This window comes from Podarcis gaigeae, assembly GCF_964106915.1.
Source record: "Podarcis gaigeae genome assembly, chromosome: 11".
Classification (NCBI taxonomy): domain Eukaryota; kingdom Metazoa; phylum Chordata; class Lepidosauria; order Squamata; family Lacertidae; genus Podarcis; species Podarcis gaigeae.
This window is the reverse complement of record NC_139687.1, coordinates 8,079,567-8,099,398: the sequence shown is the minus strand read 5'-3', so window position 1 is coordinate 8,099,398 and position 19,832 is coordinate 8,079,567. Positions and strand designations below refer to the sequence as shown.

The 19,832-nt window shown below is 40.8% G+C and overlaps 1 protein-coding gene across 13 annotated transcripts in view; it reads right to left on the bottom strand.

Moving 5' to 3' along the window:
- Positions 1 to 19,832, bottom strand: part of AOPEP (aminopeptidase O (putative)) — a 186,998-nt gene that overhangs the window by 80,156 nt on the left and 87,010 nt on the right. For 7 of the 13 annotated variants that reach the window (XM_083702003.1, XM_083701991.1, XM_083702005.1 and 4 more), the window contains 3 exons: positions 15,659 to 15,719; positions 1,330 to 1,392; positions 548 to 631 (listed from right to left, as the gene is read on the bottom strand). In XM_083702003.1, coding sequence (XP_083558129.1) covers positions 548 to 631; positions 1,330 to 1,392; positions 15,659 to 15,719 — 208 coding nt within the window. The remainder of the gene's footprint in view (positions 1 to 547; positions 632 to 1,329; positions 1,393 to 15,658; positions 15,720 to 19,832) is intronic. The other 6 variants (XM_083701994.1, XM_083701993.1, XM_083701992.1 and 3 more) reach the window with 2 other exon arrangements.

Sequence of the window (19,832 nt, the reverse complement as noted above, 5' to 3'; positions counted from 1 at the left end):
AAGTACCCACCAGGCAAAACTTTCAGGCTTTCCTTAAACAATCTGCTAAGAACTGCTTACAATAGTTGTATTATTTTTATTTTTTAATTTGGACTTACATAGAAGCAGGACTGGGTTGCACCAAACCTGTTGAACACCTTACAGCTATACATGCAGCCACCAATAATTTATTTCTGTCTATTTTGAAACCTGCAATGTACCTATTTGCTATATTCTTCATTTCTGTATCGCTAAGACATTGACCAGACTTGTTCTCAAAGGCAGAAATATTTTACCTGGGTGTATAAAGAGCCAATAACAAAGTACTGAGAAGGTGCTTGTTTTCTCTAAAAACGCTCTCCATTCTACCAGGACAGCACAATGAGTATGAATGCAGTGTATCAAACAGTATTCTATAGAAATATTGCTAGACAAAATGATACCTCATCCAGCAAATGCTTACACAGACTTATTGGTTTATGTTGTACTGTTTCCATTTCGTTTGAAAGTTTCTGTCGTTAACTTCTTGGGTTATTATATAGAATAGATGCCCGCTTGGAGCCCATACCTTTTGGAAACCAACTTCTTCGCATCCCCTTTTCCTTTTGCTGCTTTTTCTGGCTCTCTGATTTACTTGAATCCATTTTACAACCTACAGGTCAAAATCATAAGAGCTTTTCTTAAGAAGAGGCAACCTGAGTACAACTATTCAGCATGAGTAAGAAACTATAAACAGACTCAAGACACATTTTTCCATTGCTTCACCGGAAAAGGAAAATAAGAGGAAAATGGAGGGAGGGGGTGAAAAGCACTTTTCCAGTCTGCAATATCATGCTCTTGGATAATCCATTTAGTAATTTGTGCCTGGTCTAAAGGGATTCCACCCCCCCCCACCCCCATCTTAATGCAGTAAATTGTGTGTGTTGCTCAAATGCAGACAACAGCAGTAGCACTCTTACTCAAAACATAAAGAAAAGACCAGGCTATATCAAAACAGTTTGTTGTTTAGCCACAAAATTCTAAGAGCATTCTAAAAACAACTACTGGGAAGCAAGTGCCATTGACTTAATGGGACTTTCTTTCCAAGTAGCGTCTATGGGTCTGGCTGCACTTTTTCCAAAAATTAAAAAATGCTGCCCATTTCTCACACCTTCAGCTTCACATAATAGGTTCGCTAAGGCATACGTGTATTATCAGAGTTAATACAAAGGAACAGCAGATTTTAAAGTGACACTCTTCTTGATATAAATTGAAGGGAACATTACAGAGCAAAGACTCAAGGCAGGCACGGATAGGAAAAACAACAGTAAGCCTAGAAAATGCTGTTATTAACCAAAATAAGCGTGTTACCTCTTCGTTCACTTGCTGGGCTAGCCGACAATCCTGCCATGCCTGACTCTCTTCCAGCAAAGGCTAGATGGGAAAGACAAATAGAGTGCAAGTTTACTGAGGTTTTCTAGATGGCAGCTCGCTTGGGGGATGCGATCCGCTCTCTCCTTGCCCCTCGCCTCCAAATTCCCCGAGATCGGATGCACAGATTCTTTTAGAAGGCTCCCAGATCTGGCGCAAAAACTTTCTCCGCTCCGCTTCTTTATTTACCTCCGCGCAGCAAACCAAAAGAGCTCGGGGGATCGGGTTGTTTAGTCCCTCTCACCGAGACATTTCCCAGGTCCTAGCCTGGCCCACCTCTTTCTCGTTTCTTTTTCGCTACGAGGGAGAGGCGGGCGCGCAAGCAAGCAGTACCTTGACTCGACCAGCAACTTCCCCGCGCTCCGTTTGGTGCGCCTTCCTCCTGTTTGCACGCGCGGTTGGGATCTGCTTGCGTTCGCCCTGGGCGCAGAATTCTCGCTTGGGTCTATGGACGCCCCTTCCCGATTGCATACGCGGGCTGCAAAGAGCGAAGTGCCGCCGTGCCTCTTTTTGCAACGCAACACAAGGGACCTCCTTAGGAAACGAAACACCTACGAGAGAAGGAGGGACCCCCCCTCCCGCTTCGTGTTCCAGCCTCCGAGATCAGAGGAGAGGAGGAGCTTGCCTTAAGGGTATACAGAGAGCGATCGGCTTTGTTCAACCCGTCGCCAAAAGGTACAGGGGTGGGGGAGACTTACTCTCGAGCAGCTAGCTCGGCAGTCACGGCTCACGTCACTATTCAAATGTTATAGCGTCCGTCTGTCTGTCTCCTCTACGCCCAGCTCCACTTGCCTTGCGTAAAACGCTCGGCTTGGAATCTTTCACTGCCAGCAAACTGCCCCCCCCTTCCCTCCGAAGTTTCCCTCAAACTGCGTGCAGACGACAGGTTGTCGGGTCTTGCATGCACACGAGGATTGAGCAGAGTCAATGCGATCAGCCTGGAATACAATTGTGCGGTCCAGGCCGAACTACACAGAAAAATCCCCGAACAGTGAGCAAGCGCTGCCTCCGCCAGCTAACCAGGGGCAAATCTCTCTCTCTCTCTCTCAACTTCAGCTCTCCGCCCATAAAGGGAAAATACGGTTTCTCGCTTGAGCTCGGCTCAATTAATCTCACATTGCTGGAGAAAAATAATCATTTCCTGCTAGAAAGTATACAGATAAATATGTTTCGGATACAAGCTGAAAATACAGATTGGAAAAAGAGAGGCTGCAGAAGTAGAGGGAGGAGAGAAAAGCAAGAGCCACATATTTCATATTATACCATTCAATTTTGTATTAGAATGCTTGTTGTAATGCATTATTTGCCATCATCAAGCAGCTATTATCAGCCCTAATTCCAACCAGAAGTATTTTAACAAACTTTCTAACTTTCTTATTGTTGAAAATACATTGCAATGCAAATAATAATTCAAAACTCCCCTCTCCAGATACCTCCTTGACCTCTATGGAATCCAGAACTGTATCAGATGAATCCCATGGAGACTCTGAAGTGCATCTTAAAAGCAAGCATTAAGTTTGCTTTTTGCAACTGGAATCCTGCCATTTCTATTAGTCATGGGCATTCCACAGCTGACTCCTCCATCAGGCCTCAGATCAGCAAAGCCAGTGCTTTGCTTTAAAGCTGCAACCCTATACTGTGCACACTTACTTGGGAGTAAATGCAACTGAACTTTGCATTACCAAGTAAACATGTCTAGACTCATGATACTCATGAAAACTCAAGGTTCTTTGCTTGCTAAACTGATGGCTTCAAGGAAAACTTCAAACCACTGGAAGTCACCGGCAACGAAGAGCTGGACTTTTTAAACTTCACATTTAGGGCTGTGCTTTCATTTTTTCCAGTTATATGTGCAAAGAAGAACATAACTCTGGAATAATTATACTTGGCACACTTAAATTACATGTGCATTTATGAATTCCCTGAAAGGTCAAAAAAGAAATCTGTACTTCTGAAAAGTCAGACAAAGCAGACTTTCTCCTGCATAGAATTCAGATGCATTTACAAACAGATGTCACAACATAAATGTATGTCAAATGAGAGCACACTAAATCTTGACCACCTCTTTAACTTTACTGCTTTTAGTTTTTAAAAAGATACTGTCCTGCCCTTTTCTTTATTACCACAATAACCTTTCAAGATCAAAAGCTTTAGATCAAAGCCAAGATCAAACTCCTTGCTTTAAATAGAAGCAACACTACCATGAAATATATTATTCAAAGAAGAATGACTTAATGGAGATATCACAGTAGAAAATCTTATTTCAGCTTTTTATATTTACATATAATAGGATACAAGTAATAACTGAAAGCTGCTACTTGTTAACGATTATGCCATTTCATGGGCAAAGGCTAATAGGAAAAAAGGCAATAATCAAAGGAAAGGGTGTTGAAAAGCATATGTTTGGTACACGATTTGACAATGCTTTCAGGTCCAAAAACAACAAAGAACCCATCGTGAACTAAGTCCCACTTTGTATATTCTAGCTACAGAGTTTGCTAAAGTGTTGTATTTGAATGCTGAAGAACCTTTCCACCATGAAGCTCACTGAGTAGATTTGAGCAAGTTAACCCAACCTCACTAACTGGAGGGTGCTCTTTATACATTTTTAGCTGTGCTAAATGGAAACTAATTTTCTGACGTGGCCCACCTAAAATTGGTCTTAACCACTTAATTGGAATTCATGTAATTAGCCTCCACCCCTATAGTTTGGTCTTTTAATTATTACCACATTTGTACTCAAAATGCTTGTAGAAAAAGTAATTTTCGCACAGTTCACATAATGTGGCCCCAGAGTGACTGATAAGCTTCATGAACAAGCAGTTTCCAGGTTTCCCTTATTCAGACAAATGCAACGTGTTCAAATTATGCAAATCAGTGGTGTGAATCACTTTCCATCTTATAAATGCTACAGAAAAGATACATACATTACTAATGATAACATTTCTTTATTTAGTGCTAGGAACTGCTCAGAGGGCAGAGCTTATATGAGCATGCTTTGCGTGCAGAAGGTCCCAGCTCTCCAGGTAGGACATGGAAAAACTGCGTACCAGAAACTGTCTCCATATAAGGCAGCTTCCTGTGGCCCAGCAGGTTTAATGTCTCACAACCTGATCCTTAGGGTTACTACAGTCCTTTTGCATTTCACTGACTCAGTTCTGGCCCAATATGTGATAACAGTGTGGTTATTATGCAGACGTAACTGGATATGTGTATGAATCAAAGCAATGGGAATAGCCTTGCAGCAAGGAAAAGGCTGTTTCTAAAAGGAGATTTAAGTTCTAGATCGGCTATGACGACGCACCAATAATAAGAGCTGCTCTTCTAGACCACACAGTCCATCTAGTGTCACATCCTGCTCCCAATAGCAGCCAAACAGTTGGCTCTGGGAAGATCACCAGTTTATACTGAACAGTGGCAGCGAATGAGATGGGTTATCACACTAAACAGGGATGTGTGTTGGCATCACAGGAAGATACAGCACCTCAAAGTGAAGAGCACAGCTGGCATGCCTATTTTTTATATTCTTACTCTTAAGAAAAAGTGAAAATTATTTGAATGCTAAAGAGTCTTGAAATGTACCATGAAATATCAATTTGAAATTGTGGTGCCCTCCCTGTAGAATGCCCTTCCATCAGATGTGAAAGAGATAAACAACTATATGACTTTCAGAAGACATCTGAAGGCAGCCCTGCATTGGAAGGTTTTTAAAGTTTGATGTTTCGTTAAGTTTTTTATACTCTGTTGGAAGGCACCCAGTGTGGCTGGGGCAACCCAGCCAGATGGACAGGATATAAGTAATATCATCATCATCATCATCATCATCACACCACCTGCAACCTGATCCTTTTAACTGGGATACAACATGGGGTTTCTGCATGCAAATCACATGCTCTGCCATGAAGGTATGGCTTTTCCCCAAGGATCTGTTGGGTAGTATCTGTCATCAGCCAGGCCTGAGTCCACATGTAGCTCTTTCTTTGAGGAGTATGCAGTAAACTGTGAGTGGCTAGAATACAGCACATCACATACCGTAGTTTTCCAGCTCCCTTTCCCATTTGCATCTCAGTTATAATTGGACTGTGAGCCTTGCCTCCCTGCAAAGTACCCAGTTTAAGTGCTCTACATATAAAAAATAAAACACATGTCACTCAGTGTAATTTTAAATGCCCCCTTTACTGTTTTAAATAATTTGTAAGCTGACTTGCGTGCTCTTTAGGTAGAAAGGCAGCATGAAAATGATTTAAATAACAATTCCAGCAACATTTTCTGTATGTGCCTATGATCTCCCACAAACATACAAATAATAAATTATTATATTATGTGTGATTTTACTGTATTTTTGGTTTCTGTGGAAGCCACCCAGAGTGGCTGGGGAAACCCAGCCAGATGGGTGGGGTACAAATAATAAATTATTATTATTATTATTATTATTATTATTATTATTATTATTATTAATATTCTCAAGAATCACGCTTAGAAATAAGAGTTAAGCTTGTATAAACATTTGGTTGTAGCATGGTGTCCATCTAAACAGGGTCACATATGACCAGGGTTATTAGCCAATCCCATCTAAATAATAAAAACCCAAATACCTGTATTTTATAATTTGGAAATAACAGATTTGTATTACAACTACAGAAGTGTTTTGTAGTGCTTGTGGCCATGCTAGCTAACAAACATCTCTAGAATCAATAGAAGGCTATCATTGGCGGGCATCTCTTTATACCTATTGTATTTGCAACCGCACCGTCTCCACTTCAATCTATCAAGGATCTTTGATGCTGGAAACAGTCAGTGCTGAGGAAGGTCACGCTGTCTGAAGTGAACTCAGCTGCCCTCTTTTATTGGCATGACAGAAGTCTCCAGAGACTGAAAATCTTGGCAAAGAGCTAGAAAGGGGTGGAGTGTAAGTATTTACTGTAAATGGCCATCATAAGAGTTTCTCTGAAATGAGCAGACATGCATTGCCCTGTGGAGCTATATACTGCTTGAATCCTGAGAGGTATTTTCTGGCTTCTTAGGACAATGAGAACAGAAGCTAGGAGCCTGGAGTGGCTATTCACCACCACATTAAATTCTACAGCCACCTTATATACTTTATAAATCAGCAGCCAAATGGCTGAAATTTATTGTTCCTTTTTTAAAAAACTTTTTTAATGTGTGTGTGTTTTTTACTGTTTATTACTGTATACAGAGGGAAACGTTCACATTGAATATTTGTGTGAGAACTTCAGTAAACGAGGAACAACACGACTGCTGAAGTGTTCTAAAATAAAAGCAGTTAAGGGGCAGCATATTTCTCTTCTCCTTGAATTGTTTTGGATGGCCAAAGAAAACAGAGCAAGAGTTAATTGGTAGCTAATCTCTTTGCTTTTCTTGGGATGTTTTTGCAAGACCCAGATTAAAATAGGCTTTTAATATAATGCAGGCTCAGCTGTGTCCATATTAGGAAAGTCTCAGCTCACATCCCTGTGCAAGAACAGACCTTTCCTCCCTCCTCTGTGTTTCCACCCCTTGGATATGTAGGTGGGAGAGAGGGAGCTTGGGAATGTGAACTTGATCCAGCATTGACCAGCCAGGCAGCAAACTCTTATTGTTCTGTAGATACCAAACATATTTCCTTTCTACTAGGGATAAACTCAACCATTCTGCACATAACACAGCTTTTGTGCTTAGCAGTGTGATTAACAGAAAAAGGCGAACCACAAAGAATATTCAAGCTTTATTAAAGCTACCATAAACACCTTAGGGATCCAGTTCATAGGCTTATTCAGGAAAGAGAACACATGTTCCCATTTCAGGCTCTTGTGAGTAATGCTGCCTCAGGTGTACTATACCTTTATTCCTGGACCTCATTGTTTTATGGGGGGAGGAACAATAAGTTTTCATAACTAGATTTTCTGCTTCAATGTGCTAAATCTAAATTCTGGATTGTACCCAATGATTGTACAAATGGAAAGCAATTTGCACAACTGATCTTTTCCCTCTTCTCCTCCCTCTGATTGCAGGGGGGAAGTTGACAGGAGCTGAGGAGGGTCCAGTCTCTCTTGTGATGAAGATAACATTGATGAAAATGTAATTGGGGAAGCCGTAGAGCTAGGCATTTTGAGTGCAGGGACACAGAATAGCAATTCAGAGAGGCCCACACACTACAGGTAATAACCTAAGTGCCAGAGAACTTAGAAGGGTAAACTGGAGGACTTGGTCTTAGACGATGGCCTTGATATAGTGGGCATAACAGAAACCTGGTGGAACAAGGAGACGTGGTGCAACATGGGTATATCTGGATATGAGCTTCAGAGGAAGGACAGGGAAGGATATACAGGAAGTGAGACCTTAAAATGAAGAATGAAATCAAGTAAACATCCCAAAGTAGAAATGCTGTAGTAATGGATGACTTCAACTACCCTAACATAGACTGGCTATGTATGTGTTCCAGTCATGACAAAGAAGTAAAATTTCTAGATACGCTAAATGACTGTGCCCTAGAACAGTTCGTCATGGAACTGACCAGAGGATCAGTGACCCTGGACTTAATCTTGAGTGGTGTTCCAGGACCTAGTGTGCGATGGAAGTTTTAGCTAATTGGGAGGAGTGACTAGAATGCTCTTAAATTAAATACACATGTAAATTATCAATTGCCCAAAAAAATCCAGTATGGTCACATTTGGTTTCAAAAGCAACAATGAACCCACCATGAACTAAGCAGAGGATATTGGTAAAAAGCAAGTTGAAGCTAAGAGGGTTAAAGCACTTCAAAGCACTTGTAAGTTGGAAGTTCTTTAAAAGCATGGCATTAAAAGATCAACTGGAGTGTATGCTGTAGATCAAGAAAGGTGAGGAACAAGAAGATGCCAGCATGGTTAACAAGCAGAGCCGAAAGTGTTATTAGAAGCAAGAAGGCTTCCTTCAAAAAACTGAAGTCTTGACCAAGTAAAGAGGGGGCGAAAGGAGCACAAACTTAGGCAGAAAGAAAAAGTGCAAGCAGACAGTAAGGGATACCAAAAAAAATTAATATTTTTTTTGGGGGGGGAGTGCATTGTTAAAAACATTCAGAACAAGGCGGCATTCCTTAAATATATTAACAGCAGGAGAACATCTAGGGAGGAAGTTTGACCCTTGGATGACAAGGGAGTCAAAGGTGTACTAAAGGAGGAAAAGAGATTCAGCAGAGAAGCTGAATTATTTGAACCTGACTTCATAACAAACGATATAGGGCAGATCCCAGTGCCTGAACTAACTTTTGCAGTAGGGCAGTCTGAGGCAGATTGTGGTGACCTAATTGACAAGTCTGTTAGACAAAACAAAAGCTGACAAACCACAAAGTCCACATAGCAGCCACCCAAGAGTTCTCAAAGAACTCAACTTGAGGACTGGAAATCAGCCATTGTAACACCGGTTTTTAAAAAGGCATCCAGGAGGGGGATTCTGGAAAGTAGCTTAATTCATGGAGGCTATGCTCTGCCTCTGTAGTTGCAGGCAGTAATAAGTCTAAAAACCAGTTGCCTATGTGTATCTGGTTGGTCACCGTGAGAAAGGGATGCTAGACTAGATTCGCCATTCTTTCTTGAGCCCCCCAAAAGGCTCTCCAAAAGATTGGGGCCCCTCCTGAGCAGCAGGGGAGGCAGGATCTCCTGAAATTGGGCAGAAGAACCTTGTACAAGAAGTATTCTGCTGTCTGCAAGATTCCTCTGCCTGGTATCAGAAAATTCTCAAAGCAGTCAGGAGGGTCCCCAACCCTCTGGAGAGGTGTTGCAGCTACAGGAGCTGTAGAGGAGGAAGAGAAAGATTGTGTGCACAAGCTGCCTTCTGGCCATGGAACCAGGGGATGTAACCTTCAGTGTATAAATCCACAGTGTAGTGGTGCAAAAATTAAGTGCGGGTGAGTTTAAGTTTCAAAATTAAGGCACTGGGAAGACTAACTGTTAAGCTTCAGTAGAGCAGAAAAAAGGGAAACAGTCTCCAAATGATGGGTTATAAAATATGCTTACTGGGCAGAAAATCTGTATTACCCATTTTGGGGAAATGTACCTGACCTACACAAATAATGAGGTTTTTAGATGGTTGCTTCAGTTTAACTGTCCTCATTGTGTGAAGATAAATCATGCTCAAAACCAAAGTCTCTGAAAGGCACGAGAAAGAGTGAGAAGAAATAGCAAACATTAAATCTGAGCAAGAGTAGTGATCCAGAATGGCTTTTACTTCTCTGCTGAATACATCTCACAATTTTAACTAAACAAATAAAACCCCCAACAACTTTGAAATATAACTTATATATTGTGAAAATATGCTTTTGAGCTACAGTCTTATGCCTATTTAAAGGTAAAGGACCCCTGACAGTTATGTCCAGTCGCGAACGACTCTGGGGTTGCGGCGCTCATCTCACTTTACTGGCTGAGGGAGCTGACATTTGTCCTTAGAAAGTTTTTCCTGGTCATGTGACCAGCATGACTAAGCCGCTTCTGTCGAAACCAGAGCAGCGCACGGAAACGCTCTTTACCTTCCTGTCAGAGTGGTACCTATTTATCTACTTGCACTTTGACGTGCTTTGGAACTGCTAGGTTAGCAGGAGCAGGGACTGAGCAACGGGAGCTCTCTCCGTCACAGGGATTTGAACCACTGACTTCCTGATCAGCAAGCCCTAGGCTCTGCGCCACCCGCATCCCACGCTATGCCTATTTACCTGACAGTAAACCCAACTGAACTCTATAAGACTTATTTCTGAATAGACACGTGTAAAGGATTGTACTGGCATTCTCAGTCTAGGAAACAGTCAAGGTTATGAGCAATTCAAGAAATATTTTCCAACATCACTTATATTATGTTGAAACTTTTAAAGTAAAAAATATAAAATGAACTGAATATGTTCCAGCAAAAATATATGCCTTGAATTGACTGGGCGTTTTAAAAATTTAAGAATTTTCCTTACTCGGTAAACGCATTCGCTAAAGTCTGGAGGACAGATTTCTAATAACCATAATTAGACAATAATAGCTGATTATACCTCAGCGCTAACTCAGTTCCCTACTCATGCTGCAATGTCCAAGAGTCAGCCCAAACAAAAACAGATATTTGCTGAAAAGATCTGTAACCAGTTACTGCAGCCCGATTATAGAATCCCATTAACAGAGAACATAAAGATCATTGTGAGTATCAGTTAGGAAATGTTTGGGCCTGATATTTGGAAGAATGCCATTTACCTATGTTTCATTCATTAAAAAATGGTGACAGAAGTCTTTAGAGCCTTCATATACAGCTTTAGATTAGAGCCTTCATATACTAGTGAATTTTCATAATTTGTTGCAAGTGAACTATAAACAGTATAGAGCTGGTGCTACTATTAGGCAGAAGGAACAGTTACCCCCAAACAGCTGATCTGGGATGTCATGAAAGGGTGACAAATGGCTGATTATTTAATTGATTTGATGTGCTTGTAGGATTTTCTGCCTTAGGTAGCAAAATAACTTGGCCAGTCTTGGGTAACTTGACTTGGGGAGGGGAGAGTGTCATTTGCTGTTCTATCTCAGGCAGTAAAGTAAATTGGGCTGGCGTACTTAATATACCACTATTATACAACAATGAATGTATTTTATCATGGCAAAGATCATTCTATTCCCAAGTAAGTCAGTGTAGCAAAAGTCCCTTCTAACTCTAATTTAAAGCTTCCCATTTGCAGGTTCAGCTCATTTTATGGCTTCCTGTTGGCCAAAACTGAAGGATTAGTGGCTAATAACCTCTTTAATTTCTCTCAGTGCCAGTTTCTTTTCCACTGGCAGGTTTTAATTATTGACTTTTTGTTTGTTTGTTTGTTTGTTTGTTTGTTTGTTTGTTTGTTTGCAATGGCACTATTTTGCTATATAAAGTGTTTTTACTTTGTTATTAAAAATAATATAAAGAATGAAAGGAAATAAAATAGTTAAAATCTTCCCCTTCCATGGGAAGATAAACCTAAATAGGATAATTTAGAGAGACAATTCAAAAGACAAATCAGAGGCTATTGACAAGTTAAAACAAACAAGTTACTGGGTTCAATGGCACCCACCCAAGAATTCTTAAAGAACTCAAACGTGAAACCAGTGATCTTCTAACAAAAATATGTAACTTGTCCCTAAGATTAGCATCCATATTTAAGGACTGGAAACTGGCCAGTGTAATACTGTTTAAAAAAAAGGAAGCCTGGGAGATTCAAGAAATTACAGACCAGTTCATGTGATGTCTGCTCCAGGAAAAATAGTAGAATGCATTTTTAATATGGTTAACAAGCACATAGAACATGGGTAGGCAAACTAAGGCCCGGGGGCCAGATCCGACCCAATCACCTTCTAAATCCAGCCCACGGACGGTCTGGGAATCAGCATGTTTTTACCTGAGCAGAATGTGTCCTTTTATTTAAACTACATCTCTGGGTTATTTGTGGGGCATAGGAATTCGTTCATTATTATTTTTCAAAATACAGTCCAGCCCCCCACAAGGTCTGAGGGACAGTGGACCAGCTCCCTGCTGAAAAAGGTTGCTGACCCCTGGCATAGAAGAACAAGTCTTGTGAAGAGGTAGTGTAAATTTTGTAAAGATATGTCTAGTCTAACTAACCTGTTAAAATGACAATAAGCCTATAGATATAAATAATCAAGTGTACTTAGCTGTGTACTCAGGCTTTCAAAAAGCCGTCAATGATGTCCCTCACCAAAGAGTCCTGAGTAAACCTAGCAGTCATAGAATAGGAGAAATCCACTTAAGGATCAGTAATTGGTCAGGAGACAGAAAGCAGAGAACATGAATAAATGGAGTTTTTAGAATGGATGGGTGTTCAGTTGGGTATTCCCCCAAGTCTTAGTATTAAGTTATGTATAATGATCAGGAGCTATGGCTGAGCCAGGAGGTGGCCAGATTTGCAGATGACATCAAGTTCTTCATGGGGGTAACAAAAAAGGGGGGGGATTATGAGGAACTACAAAAAGATCATTCTGAACTAGGTGTATGATCATTAAAATGGAAAATGTGATTTGACATAAGCAAGTGTAAAGCTTCATTGGATAACGTTCTGTTCTAGTATTATTATTTTTTGGGGGGGGGGTGCGCTATCTATATCCACTTTCTGCACACCATGCATAATTTTATAAACCTCTATCATGTCGCCCTTACCTTTTTTCTAAACTGAAAAGTTGCAATGTGGAACTCTGCAAAAAGTGGGAAAGGATTGCAATTCAAGAGAAAGGAGCTAGCGTGGATGCATGAGGAATATAAATGTTTCCCTTCATTTGCAGAGACACAGTTTAATAGGCAGCCCTGTATCAGGAAGTTTTTAATGTTTGATTTTTATTATGTGTTGATATATGCTGTAAGCCACCCAGAGTGGCTGGGGAAACCCAGCCAGATGTGTGGGGTATAAATATTATTATTATTATTATTATTATTATTATTATTATTATTAATCATGGGGAAAAAGAGCAAACATACTCATGTCTTTTTCAAAACAAAAAACCACCAGCATTTCCAGCAGAGACAGAAGAAAACATAGGCCAACCAAAGAGGATTTAGTCAACTATATGAACTGATTATAGGGCTGGGTTGGTTGTGACTTGTTTGAACAACTGAGAGATGCTTAAAGTGGGCATGGCAATTGTTTGTGCATAGTTTAACATCATCCATTACTTTGGGTGGTGCACTAGTAAACAGATGACAGAAGAGAAAAATGTATGTTGAATGGGGGGGAAACAACTTTGTTCAATGATTAAGGCTTGTGCTAGTGTGTTTCAAAGAATGCAAAGAAACCACAGCTCTTGAGATGTTTAAGAGCAAACAGGAGAACAAGAACAAAAAACTAGAATGGTTGATTTCAGGAGTGTTGGGGAATGTAAGGCTGCACCATTGCTTAATAGGTTCTTTCCAGCTCTAAAATCAGCTGTTTCTGAACTACTCCATGTCAATTACACTCACAGACCAGAATTGCTGGCATTAAGTCATTATTAGGCTAGTGGAGGATGAAAAGCTACTCTTGTGGTGAGTCACTTCGTGAGGTTGCAGTACATCCTGATCTGATAAACAGCAAATTCAACAACACAATGTAGCTGACCTTATTTAACCCAGGCTCAGCAGGTTTCAGGAAAATGCCCTCCTGAAATCTTCTGTGTCTCACACAATTGCTTGTTTTTCAGCACATGCATTTAATGTGATGCACAGGAAAACCTTACTGCAATCCAGTCACTAGACAAACTTGCTGCTGTATGGGGGGGGAGACCAGAACAACATGTCCAAATTTGTAGAAGAAACCTTCAAAATGAAGTGGGAAAGGTTTAACAAAACAGCACCTTCCCTAATTCATTACAGCAGGCTTTATTTTTAGCAAAATATTATTCAAGATTTGCACCATCAGGCGTGAGGCGGGAATATAGTTTATGTAGGAAAAGGCTCTTTTATATTGGGTGATGGGTTTCTTTTTTAAAAAAACAAACCACTGATTACCCAAACTGCTCTTACATGGGGCTCTCAGTGTTTCCATCCATGTTACTGATGCTACTTAGATTTGCTAATGCTGTAACACCTAGTATTCGCAGAATATTAACTGGTCCCATATACTGGATGGTTGTGAGGAGTTTTGATGGTTCTTGCTTACATTGAAGACAAAATAAACTGAGCCATTTTTGAAGGGAGACTCTTCATTAGGTGATGGAGGGATTAAAGTGAGGCCTCTGAACTCTGCACCCTTCCTCCTCTTCAGGTTATAGTATTTTCTCCTTCTTTGCCCCCTCAACCAGCAGTGTGGCGTGGTTTGCCACACCAGCTGTCACTGCCAACGCAACGCTAGCCTTGAGACTCTTTGTGAGGATGGGACCAGAAAATGCACCTGGGGCCATTGCACACAAAGCAGGATCTATGCATTATATAGGATCTACAAGTATGTAGCTAGAAATATAAAAGTAACCAGTTGTGGAAATCCTTGACTATTAATGGTTCTTGTTCCATTTGGAATGGTTTTAGAGATTTTATCATTGCAGTGGTTTTGTAGCTGTACATCCTATTATTGTAACCTGCCCTGGGACCTTATGTTGAAGGGCAGGTGAGAAACCTGAGAAACAAACAAACAATACAATACAATATTAAGCAAGCACCATCTGTACTTTGTTTTGAATGCCTTTTTAAGGCCCTTCTGTTTACATGAGCCTTTTCTGATGTATAGCTTAATACATACATTATTGTGGCTCGCTGTCCAAATGTTAAGGACTTTTATGCTGTTTTATATCCGTGTTAATTCACTGCCTAGATACTTTATTCTGTGCTATATAAAACAAGTATCAAATTACACACACACACACACACACACACACATATATATATATAATTACAGCCCAAGACCCAGCATCCTCTGCCCCCAAAGGACACAATAAAGAAATTAGTATTTAAGACCTGTTTGAAAGAGCTCAGAGATAGTTCAGTTCCAAAACTGATCTATATGTACCTACCCACCAGCTGGCTGATGCTGTCAGATGAGACATTGTCAATCACTTGTTCAGCGGTTTCAGTTCTTTGACTGGTTCTATCAAAGCTGACAATGTCAGAAATCTGCTAAAGGGTGTGTATGGAATTCCCAGTCCAGCAATGGGAACCACATAAAGAGCATCTGGTGCTGGATAAGGGAGTTAAAATCAGGAACCATAAGCACAACATCCATTTGCACAAGCAATTCCTGATCTAGCATAGGATAGATGGTTGGGTATCCTATATAGAATTGATATCTTACTACCACACAATGCTTGAGAATTAAGTCAATTTTCTAATAAGAATTTTGGAGACTTAAACAAAACTTTCTGTACTTGGTACAATGTTCAGAAAAGTTGCACACCATTTAACAACCCCTCACTACAGACGAAACAGTCAATAAATTTAAAATTTAACAAATATTTAATTTCCCCCCTCTTTGGCAAAAGTAATACACAAAACTGATACCTTCCTCTTTTTAAAACAAGATGTGAAGCATCACTACAATACTGCAATAGAACAGTTTCCAGTGAACAGTATGTTTAGTAATAAAATAAGGTTTAAGAGATTTTCCTCTTGGCGGGATCTCTTTGAGGAAGACAGAAAATGAAATCTGCAACTGATAAAAATGGATTCCCATATGTGTGCAGCCTAAAGAGCTAGAGTGGATATCATTAAACCTGGGTTTTTATTTTATTCCATACCTGTTACCATACAAACAGTAATTTGAAAAACATGCTCAACAAATTCATAATCTGGATCCTATTCAGAACAGATATTTTGCATTTACCTTTGGGATTCCTGTGCAGTCAAGCCACTTCTGGAAAATGTTTTCAACTGACAGGCCATACCTTCCAAGAAAATTAAAAATTAACCTTATTCATGGAACATACATAAAATATGTCGTTAAACAACACTTTGTTAGAAACGAGGTTTGCAATCTAAACAGTGATATCTCAAACTGATTTGAGCTTGGTTTTGTCCTTTCTAATTACTAATGTCTGAGATCATGACACCTGAAAATGAAAAGCAGATTGGACTGTACATGTAAAAACGAGTGATGAATTCAATGGTTATGGAAGCTGACAACATATGTTTAAGAAGCTCAAATGCACTGATGAAACATTTGGAAAGAATGAACAGGTGTTCTGCAGTTCTTTTTGTGTGGCTTTTTGTCTTCAGCTTGCAAAAAGAGTAGAAAGGAATGAGGATCTGTTTAAGTGAAAATCAGAAATGGACAGTAAAAAACTGCCTGAGACTAATTAATATAATCTCAATAGCTCTAGCCTCTAAAATAATAATCTTGTGCGCTGGCCAAAAACACCCCTAAGGTAAAGGTAAAGGTACCCCTGCCCGTACGGGCCAGTCTTGACAGACTCTGGGGTTGTGCACCCATCTCACTCAAGAGGCCAGGGGCCAGCGCTGTCCGCAGACACTTCCGGGTCACGTGGCCAGCGTGACAAGCTGCATCTGGAGAGCCAGCACAGCACACGGAACGCTGTTTACCTTCCCGCTGGTAAGCGGTCCCTATTTCGAACTGCTAGGTTGGCAGGCGCTGGGACCGAACGACGGGAGCGCACCCCGCCGCGGGGATTCGAACCGCCGACCATACGATCGGCAAGTCCTAGGAGCTGAGGTTTTACCCACAGCGCCACCCGTGTCCCTAAAAACACCCCTATATCACATCAATTATTCCAAGCAAACGCAGAATGTACTTTTGAAGCATAACAGCCTGAAAATGACAAAGACTTCCATATTTACACTCAGTGGGAATAAAAATAGGTTCATATAACAGATTAGAAATAGCTGCTGATATTGTAAAGCTATCACAGGCCATGATGCATATATACATTTTGTCTTATCCACCATTGTGCGATTAATTCCCCCCCCCCCCCCGATTTTCATAATATTTCTAGCTGTGCTACAGAAAAGAAGAAACAAGTTCTGAGAAATATGATTAGTAAATGTTTTTATTTTGCTGTACCGTGGGTACTGAATATTGTCCACAATGAGTAGCACACCTCACCGAAAAAAATATGTTTTTTGCAATAAGTTTTTAGTTCTTAAAAGGATAAGTTCGCTGGATGGGAACTGACTAGACCAGAAGCTCCCGTTTTAGTTAATTTCATCCTTCCATTGCCTTCTAAGATATGTGGGTAAGGAGCTGAAATAGCAGGAAAAACGGAAGACTTTGGGTTGAATTAGGCGTTTGACAAAAGGCCAAGGCCAAGGCCAGGGAGCCTAGCTCTCTGCTAAACATCTAAAAAATGGTGGGGAGGGTATGGCAGTGGTGGGTAAGTGGTGCTTAACTTCTCCCCTGCACTCCTGTCCCTCAACTGCATATCCTAGATTCATGTCCCTTGCAGATTGGACAAAAGCAGGCAAGGGAAGCAATGAAGAGATTAACTTACAGAATCTAAAAACTGTAATTAGCTTTCAATGTTCCTTCCACTGTTCACACATCATATAGCAGTGGTGGCCAAACTTGGCCCTCCTGCTGTTTTGGGACTACAATTCCCATCATCCCTGACCACTGGTCCTGTTAGCTAGATATGGTGGGAGTTGTAGTCCCAAAACAGCTGGAGGACCAAGTTTGGCATCACGGTCATATAGCAACGAACCCATGTTTGCCACAAAGTACACACGATGACCATTGAACCTGTAAAAATATGTTTTCGTATGTTGCTTTTAGCTTCACCAAGCTACATTATAAGGTAGCATGGGACTTTTTACACCTAGAAATGGGAATAATGCAGAGGCCCACAAGGAAAGGGAAGTTCAGGGAAAGTGATACATCCGCAAGGGAGATGACACGGACCAAGTTAAAAAGGCAGCCAACATCCAGGGCAACTTGGTTCTGTATCTCTTAAGATTTTTCAGTCCATGGAATACCTTGTCTCCTCATAAATATTTAGATAAGAAGGTAAGCTAAAAGTAAAAAGCATTTCCTGGAATGTCAAAGGAGCTGTAATTTAGCATTTGCTTATAAACCCAGCACTTTCCCAGACACTTAGATTGTCCATTAACCAGATGCAACAAGAGTAACACAACTTAGGAGAAAGATTTTAAACAAAGAATGAATTTATTTTCATTTTTGAAAGTGTGCCTTTCCCTTTAATTATGATTATGATTGTGATTCATACTGTGCCATCCATGAACATAGTACTTCGTAGACTAATTTAAGCAAGCCTCTGAAGAAGGCTCTGTTAACAAAGAATAATGAATTTGTGTGTTTTGTACAACTGAGACAGAGAAATCATATTCCTCAAATGGAAGAAGCTCCCCCTGGATCCAACCAATGTGCCAGATACAAAGTGTTATATCCAGTAGTGGCTTTGACTTAAAGGAAAGCACTTTTGCTCACACTAGTCAAGGATTGTCATCAATCCCCTCTACTCACTAAAGTCTACTGCTCACCCTGAGAACTGCTGCCCAAGGGTTGGGTGGTGCTTCAGAAAATAATGGGATGTGGCACAGAGGGCTGCATTAGGTAAGAGGATTTGACAAAAAATTGAGTGTCCCAACTTGCATGAAAGGAAGCAGCCAAGAACTGACTTCTGTGCAAAGCCTTGAAAAAATGGAGCCATAAATCCTATATAAAGGCTGTATCTACATGCAAACATAAACCATTTTGTAGGTTTTCCAGGATTGCATTAAAATAACAGCCCTGTGAAGGAGTCTAAAGATTCTGAAAATCCACAAAAAACAATAATTGCCAAGGTTGCTTTGAATAAGTTATGACACGAAGCCATCTTAAGACTGATAGAGAAATAGACAAGTGCTGGTTTACAAGCAGAAAATATTTCAATATTGGCATACCATGTTATGTTTCATAACTTAGAAAACAGACAAGATGATCAAGAGTCATACTTTATTAATAGCTAAAACAAATGCTTTGAATAGAGAGAATGGGAAGAGAAGAACAACTACACCCATCCACTGTTGTGATAAAATTCTGGAAATACAAAAGTGAAATTCATAGGCAGTGCAAAAAGTTTTATTTCAAGGCATTTTCATGCGAAGGCAGAAATGGCTCAGTAATGTCTAGTGAGGTGAATGAACTACAGCTGAACCATGGAGGCAACCCACTGACTAAGAACACTGGTTGCCTCAGTTATAGAGTTTTCTTTCAACACTAGCCTTTCCCCATCAGATCATGTGCCTTAAAGTATCCTAAAAAAAACACTTAGGCATCCTCAGAATACAAAAATGTCAGGAAATTACAACCACACATGTCTGATTGCTATGGAAATTATTGTACCGTATTTTTCGCCCCATAGGGCGCACCGGCCCATAGGATGCACCTAGTTTTTTTGGGGGGGGGAATAAAGGGGGAAAAATTATTTTCCCCCCAGGCACGGGGCTGGGGCAGGGGATGCCCGAGCTTCCCCCGACCCCAGCCCCCAGAACAGGCTGCTATCCGCAAGCCTTCGGAGCGTGGTGGGCACTCCCGCCATGCTCCGAAGGCTTGCGGATAGGTTCCTGAAGCCTGCACTATACTGTGCCAAAGAGTTGTTTACCATTTTTGCCAAGAACAGGTGTTAGATTGAAAGTGAAACTAACAAGCTACACAAGTTGTACAGAAATAAACATTATTTCCTCCCCTAAAAATGAAGATAAGCAACTAAAGGGGTAAGATCTACCAAAATGAGCAGCATAGCACCCAATGAATCCATAGAGCTTGAAGGTGCCCAGCACAGACAGACTACAGTCCCCAGGCCTGGTGCAGCCAAAGACATGGCACCCAACATCCCTCTGCACCCGGGATCCAGCCAATGCAGCTCCACATACCAAGGAGACGGCCTTTCTTTATCAGCTGGTTGCAGCCAATGCTGAGATTGTGCTGATTGGGACGGTGCTGCAGAGCATAGGGACCACTGGTTCACAGTTGCCAGTGCATAGATCAGCACCCTTGTCAAGGATCAGCAACCCTTGCTAAATGTATATAAGCATATAGGTATATG